The 7,492-nt window shown below is 54.0% G+C and overlaps 1 protein-coding gene across 1 annotated transcript; it reads left to right on the plus strand.

Moving 5' to 3' along the window:
* The first annotated feature begins 4,131 nt into the window (after nt 1-4,131).
* Nucleotides 4,132-6,743, plus strand: Rpp25 (ribonuclease P and MRP subunit p25). Its single transcript, XM_021653517.2, has one exon. It carries the CDS (start codon nt 5,523-5,525, stop codon nt 6,120-6,122), a length of 600 nt encoding a protein of 199 aa, XP_021509192.1. The 5' UTR covers nt 4,132-5,522; the 3' UTR covers nt 6,123-6,743.
* Nucleotides 6,744-7,492: the final 749 nt, after the last annotated feature.

Here is a 7,492-nt window from a genome sequence, read left to right on the forward strand (position 1 = left end):
AGCAACCAAAGCTACAATAAGCAGGGTTAGAGATGTAGCCCAGTGTCCCCAGTTGGTAGAGTGTTTGTTTAGCATGCACAAAGGCCAGGTTAGATCACCAGCATCCATTGGCATCCTGCAATCCCAGCACACAGAAGGTGGAAGCAGGAAGATCAACCTCAGCTACCCAATGAGATGAGAAAGCCCAGCCCTCTCCTCTAGGGACTCTTAACATTAGTTAGGTAAATGGCTCCATAATGTTTCTGCCTTTGGAGTCTGGAAAGACCACTGAGGAAGCAGCAGCGCCAAACTACCGAGAAGATTAAAGAGGTCACATGGCTGCATTGGCCTCTCCATCTGCCTCCCACAGACCTCCATTCACTTAAAGCCACACACACACTCACACACACTTCAGGAGCAGAGACAGCAGGGGAGGAAAACAATCTGAAGGTGAGTCTGGCTGGCAGGTGGGTCCGGTCCTGGATGGTTGAAGGGAAGAAAGATGCTCAGAGGCAAGACAAGGTGAGCCAGGGGACAGAGAGATGCATGCGGGCACTGCCTCTAAGCTTGGGACTCTGTAGTCGAGGCCAAGGAGAAGCCTGGACTCCAGCAGGCCACCTCTGCCTCTTGGCATCATTATGGCACTGTTCAATTGATAGAGCTATGGTATCCATAATCCTACTGAGCCCCAGGAGAGCCCTGACAAATACACTGCTTTTGTAAAATAATCTCTGTATGTGAGGAAATAAATTCAGGTCCCCTGATCCAAGGAGGGTACTCTTCTATACCTTTGCTTCCATGCATTAGTTCTTGCTTCCCTCTTAAATATGCTTCTCAGACCTTCTGGATCTGTTGGTATTTTGGAATATCCACAAATTCTTTGCGCCTTCCCTTCAAGAAGGGAGCTGAGATGTCCCCTAACTAACGAATAGGTACTGTTCTCTCTCCCTCATTCTCCGCTCTTCTCATCTTTTACACATCATGAGGAGCCAGTGGAGAAGACAGGAACCTCTAACCAACAAACTGGAGATAAGCTTGGGAGGTGGTGCTTCACCCGGTCAACACCCTGACTGCAGCCTCGGGTGAGATACTGAGTGCGGATGTCTCCACGTTCAAGCTGGACTTTGCTTTCTGACTTTGAAAAATTGTGTGACAAGATAAATGCTGATTTTTATTTTGTTTTGTTGTTGTTGCTTTCTTTTGTTTTTTTTCGAGACAGGATTTATCTGTGTAGTCTTGGCTGTCTTGCACTTGCTTTGTAGACCAGGCTGGCCTCGAACTCACAGAGATCCATCTGCCTCTGCCTCTCAGAATGCTGAGATTTAAGGTGTGTACCACCAAGCCTGGCTAAATGCTGATGTCCTTAAACTATTAAATTTGGGGGGCTGTTTTGTTTTGTTTGCAATAGCAGATACCCAGTCTGCTTTTCTCACTGTGAAAACATTCTCTCCACAAAGCCAATCCATTTCTTAAGCAAACAAAAAACCTTAGCTGTGTGCGGGGCGCATGCCCTTAATCCAGCCCTCAGGAAGCAAAGGCAGAGGCCTCTATGCTTTGAGGCCAGCCTGGTCTACGTAGGGAGTTCCAGGACAGCCAGAGTTACATAAAAAGACCCTGTCTCAAATAATTTATTTTATTTTAATTATGTGTTTCTGCGTGTGTGCACATATGAGTGCAAGTGTTCACAGAGGCCAGAAGCTTCAGATCCTCTGGAGCCAGAGCCAAGGTAGTGTGATCCCTTGACATGGATGCGGGGAACCAAACTCAAGTGTTCAAGAAGAGCAGCAAGTGCTCTTAACTGAGCCATCCCTTGCCCCCCCTCCCATTTTTGCTTGTTTTGAGATAGAGTCTGGTGTATCCCAGACTTCAGAGACTGGCCTAGACACTCCTGTCCTCCTGCCTTCTCTCAGGAATTACAGGCATGAACTACCACACTTGGTTCTCAAACCCATACCTTTCCTAGGTGGCTCAAGTCATTTAAGTCTTAGGGACCAAAGAAATGGTCCCTAACGGCTCAGTGAGTAAAGCATCAGCCACCAAGCCTGTGGATCTGAGTTCAATCCCCTGAAACTCATATGATAGGAGGAGAGAACCGAATCCTGCACATGTGTGTTTAAAAATGGAAAAGAGGTTTTGGAGGCCTGGATGGTATACTCTGGTAATCACAGCAATCACTCTTGAAGCCGAAAGGAGTATCAGGCCAGGGGGGGCTACAAAATGAGACTTATACCCCCCTTTTTTTTTCTGGAGACAGGATTTCACCAGGTAGCCCCGACACAGAGACCTGAAACTCTCTATGTCAATCAAGCTGACCTTGAACTCACAGAGGTCTACCTGCCTCTGCTTCAGTAAGTTAACGGTCCCTTTTCCTTCCTGCTCCAGGAGGCAGAGGAGGGTGTGCTGCTGGCAAGGCCTGGGTTTGGACTTCATATTAAGTAAACTGCTTTATCTAAGGCTTTCCCCCCCTCTATTTTTCCCTACCAGCTTTGTTTCTCCTTATATGCTTTTTTTTTTTTTTTTTTAATATGGGACCTTGTGTAGCCTAGGATGGCTGGACTTTGCTATATTGCTAAGGAAGACCTTGGGCTTCTGATCCTCCTGCCTTCACCTTCTTAGTGCTTGGAATACAAGCACATGCTAACACATCTAGTTTCTGTAGTGCTGGGGCCTTGCTCATGCTAGGCAGCACTCTTACCAACCAAATTACATGCCCACCCCTCCTTTTGCAATTTTTAAATTTTATTTTAATCACAACTTATGAAAAGTAATATCCACTAATATGTCCCAAGAACTCAGGAGCACAGCAAGCAGGTTACTGTAATTACCCTTCTTTCACAGGTGACGGACTAAGGCACAAGGGTTAAACCAATCGTCCAAGGTCACAAGAGGCAGAAAGAGGCTAACGAAGCTTGGACTGCAGGTCAGTACCTCGATTATACAGGCTCTTCCAAGACTTTACACTCACTTAATTAGTGTTTTGTAATCCTTTCCTTAAAGAGAGCAACAGAATCTGGATGTGGCTGCAGCGGTAGCAGATGCCAGTGTGCAGTTTTCTTGTATTTAAAAACACATTTACATATGCAAACGTGTCTGCAGGGCTTGGCAAGCACCCAGCCTTTTCAGTGTACCGTCCTGACTGCCTTCTAACCGTGACGTCATGTGCAGCAAAGACAGCACCTTCATTTGCCCACTTTCCCCAAACTGAACCTTCTCTCTCCTCCCTCTGTCGTCCGTCCCCTTCCGGAAGGCCTCTACCCATTCCGCACTTTCTCCTTTGGCCTTCTTCCCATGCGCTCACACACCCCTTCCTCCTCGCTCGTTTCTCTTACTCCCAGCCTCCCGCGTTTCTTCACCGCCCCTCGGCCGGTCCTCCGCCTTCGGCCGCGGGGGCCGCGCAGCCCCGCATCCTCTCCCCCGCCCCTCCCCCGCCGCCACCCCTCCGGAATCGGGCGGGAGCGCACAGCCGGCAGGCGACGGAGCGAGCTGACAGCGTAATGAACGGCTTCGGCTGTAATTAGCGACCCCGCGGCTAATCACGATGTGCATTTACATTTTAAGTGCTGCGGAGAGAGCGGGAAAGGGGGCGACGCGCGGGCGGGGAGCCGGGCCTTTTCTGCCTCCTCCCTCCGCAGACTCCGGAATGAAGTGAACGGGCGAGTCTGTGGCGGTGGTGGTGCTCGGTAGGGGTGGCGGCGTCTTCGAGGGCCAACTTGGGTGGAGACACAGCCACCCGGTCCTCACGGAACAAACCCGCAGCCCCCGGGTCTTGCAAATAACAGTACAACCCAGTTCTTCTCCACGTTGGTTAGCCCAGGCTAGCATAGCCCCGGGGTCGCAGAGCCCGCTTCTCTTCCAACCAGCACATTCCTGCACAGCTTCTAGTCTTTCCGGACTTTTTCTCAGGCCGATCCGAAACCGCCGGCTTCAGGGTCCCCCACTTGGCCGAGCGCACTGCAGTCTTGGTGTCTCCCCAAGGCTGTGCCTGCAGAACCTGCTCCTCCCCAAGGCTGTGCCTGCAAGCGGCGGGTCCACGGAGGCCAGAGTCCTAGGGCGTGAGCAGGAGATTGGAGTCGGTCAGTCACTCACACTTGAGGTGGAAGAGTCCGGGTGCTGCAGCCACCCTCCAAGAAGAGATGAGAACTAAACCCGGGTTCTGAGCCGCGGGAGCGAGACCTGTCACGGACAGTGAGGAGGAACGAGGGCTGGGCAGCCCTACCCTAGACGAGCCGTGCCTGTCCGGCACCAGCTCGCCCACGGAACTGCTTCTTTCAGGGTCACCTGCTCCTTCCTTCCCGAGCTGTAAAAGGTCTGCCTGGCTGCCTGAAGTCGGTGGAAAGCCGGGCTGGAGACCGAGGGCATGGTCTCTCCTTACTAAGCCATCTTCCTCCCATCCAGCCCTTTGTTCCACGCCAGAGCCCGAGCCTCTTAGAGTGTGGAGTTTCCCGGTACCCAACACTCTCAACTTCCCCGAAGGCACGCCAGTCTACCTCTCATCTCCTAAAACCTGCCTTCTTTCTGTCTTCCTTTGGCAGAATCAACCTTCTGGATTTCTAGGGGCCAAGGCTGACTGACAAGAAATTCCGCCCGTGATTGAAAGTGAGGAATCTGCATTAGCAGGGCTTGAGCCGGGCACATACAGACGCGTGCAGCTCCAATAAAGGACTCTCAGGCATGGATATGAAGAACTTGGAAAAACGGTCTCCTGTTCCCTTCCCCTTTCATTTCAGGCAGGCTCGGCGCACCGCTCCCTGCCTTTCAGGGGTCTGTGGGTGCCGAGAGCCTGGAGAGCTGGTCAAGACGGGCCAGGCTCAAACCTGGTCTCTCTAAGCAACTACGAATCACGCCACGACGTCGCGGTCTGAGCCCAGGGAAGGCGCGGTGCGTAGCCGCAGCCAGCGTCTCCCACACTCTGCTGACCACGCACTGGCTGTCCTTGAGGAGGAATGTAGGGAGAGGAAGGGAGGGGTCCCTGGAGGGCTGGAGGAGCGAGGCCCCAGGAGGCGGAAATCTCTTACCTAGGCAGGAGTCTAGGGACGCCCTCGAGCTGGAACCCTGAAGGTTCGGGGACCAAGCTTGAATTGGCGTTTGCACCTCATAGTTTTTATTTAGGTTGCTCCTGCATGAGGGCTGGTTCAGGGAGAACCGATGGCGACTTCGGGAAACTTCGCCTCCCAAATCACCCCGGCGCTGTGACCGCATCCGCCGAACACCAGCGCTAGATGCTCAAGGCAGGCTGGGCTGGGACACCGACGAGTCACGCAGAGTTGGGGCGGGGCCTGGGCGAAGGGGTGGGGCCTCTCCGGCTCCCAGGCGGAGCTTCTGCTAAAGGCGCGGAGCACAAGGCACCGAGGGCGCAGAGTAGAGCAGCGCTACCCTGAAGAAGTCTGGGCTGCAGACTGCACGTTCCCAGCCCACCCTCCAGCTTCCACTCGGTGCCCGCATCCCGACCTCTGCCAGCCCTCGCCCAGCGCGCCCCGCGGCCATGCAGCGCCGGGCTTGAGGCTGCCCCATGGCCAAACCTGCGATCCCAGCGACGACGGCGCATGGAGAACTTCCGTAAGGTGCGCTCGGAGGAGGCGCCGGCGGGGGACGGCGATGAGGGTGGCAGTCCGAGCTCTGGCCCTTTCGCAGATCTGGCGCCCGGTGCTGTACACATGCGGGTCAAGGAGGGCAGCAAAATCCGCAACCTGCTGGCCTTCGCCACCACCAGCATGGCGCAGCCAGCCACGCGCGCCATCGTCTTCAGCGGCTGCGGCCGGGCCACCACCAAGACCGTCACGTGCGCCGAGATCCTCAAGCGCCGCCTGGCGGGCTTACACCAGGTCACGCGGCTGCGCTACCGGAGCGTGCGCGAGGTGTGGCAGAGCCTCCCGCCCGGACCCACGCGGGGTCAGACGCCCAGCGATCCGGCCGCCAGCCTCAGTGTACTTAAGAACGTACCGAGCCTCGCCATCCTACTTTCAAAGGACGCGCTGGATCCACGACAACTTGGCTACCAGCCTCCGAGCCTCAGTCCTGGTCCTTCGTCCCCTCCTACAGTGTCGACGTCCAAGAGGAGCCTGGGGGAGTCTGCTGCTGGAGAAGGCACAGCTAAGCGGTCTCAGCCTGAGCCAGCGGCTGAAAACGAGGACCAGACTGCCTGAGAATTCCCGGCTCTGAGCCACCTAGACCAACTGGATCTTATATCCTCAACACTCCTACTTCCACACCAAGCTTTCACATCTGGGTTTCAAGAGACCCATGTTCCTGGACACAGGTCCTCAGAATGACAGCATGGATCCACAGGACAGGGAGCTCAGGAATAACAAAAGAGGATCTCAGAAATCCAAGGAAACTTTGTGGGGCAAGTTGCCAGAAGCCACAGAACTCCACCCACACCTTTTCTAGGCCATCCTAGGATTTTTTTTTTTTTCATTTTTTTAGGGAAGCATGGTGGGTAGTGGAACTCTTGAGCCTTCTTGGGGACCCAGATGTTAAAAATGCCCAGCATGCATGAAGGCTGACTACTGAGGCTCTTGAAATCATCCTTGCTGTTAACCGAGAGCAGGAACTGTGACGCTGATTCCTTCAGGGTGGCCACATTGAAAATGTTCGGGCCATATCTGCCCACCCAACCCCTACCAATTCTCTTTTTACCTTTCCTTCCTCTTAGCATCACCCCCCCTCCCCGCATGGTGGCAGAGAAAAGACCCAGGACAAAACTTGCCATGCCTCCTCCCCTGAGTGCTTGGAGTCTTGCTTCCAATAAAACAAACATGAAAATGGCTCCGTCCCCGGTTTTGTTTTATTTTTTTTCTTTACCCACTCGCCTGTGCAGAGACCACTTTGGCAAGCTTGCCTCCAGCCCTGTTAGCCTTTTGAGTCTTCAAGGTCAGACACAGATTCTAGGCAGCGTCAAAATGTCTAAGAGGGACTTGTGCTGGGGCAGGCTGGGGTCTGTGTCCCTGTTGCATGCCCACAAAGGGAAAGGAGGCAGTCTTGCTGCTTTACTGGGAGGGGGAAGAGGGAGAGAGCATTGCCGCTGGAGGCGGCAGCCTGCCGAAGCTGGCGACCATGCTAAGGTTCCAACCTTGCACCCTCCTCCCGGTAGACGTACTTACCCAGAGGCAGGCACAAAGCCCCCTGAGGAGGAGCTCCCCTTCACTGCCCTCTCTCTGCAAAAGGACAGCACACCCTTGGGAGAGGGGGAGGAGAGAAACAGCACAAATCCACTGCTGGAAATTACTATTCAGCAGAGAAGCTTGGGCTGTGAATCACTGCAGGCTCCCTGATAAGCTGCTGCCTCCAGCCCTGCACAGCTGTGTGTTGAGAGATAACGGCCTCAGATGCCTCTCAGCCCAAATCCAAGTCCGGAGGGGGTGGGGGTATGCTGTGTGCTGGAAGTCGGGGAGCTGTGCAGCATACAGCTCAGGATCTTTAGAGTGGACGCCAACCCATGGAACTTAGCACCTCTGGAAAGGAGATGGGAGAGAATAGATTTGTAAAGTCACTTTGCTTGCAGAACCTTGAAATA

The sequence above is a fragment of the Meriones unguiculatus genome, chromosome 1 (genome assembly GCF_030254825.1).
Source record: "Meriones unguiculatus strain TT.TT164.6M chromosome 1, Bangor_MerUng_6.1, whole genome shotgun sequence".
Lineage (NCBI taxonomy): Eukaryota > Metazoa > Chordata > Mammalia > Rodentia > Muridae > Meriones > Meriones unguiculatus.

What these genes read in the sequence shown, in the direction of transcription:
- Rpp25 (XM_021653517.2), top strand. Translation starts at nt 5,523, where the DNA reads ATGGAGAACTTCCGTAAGGTGCGCTCGGAGGAGGCGCCGGCGGGGGAC.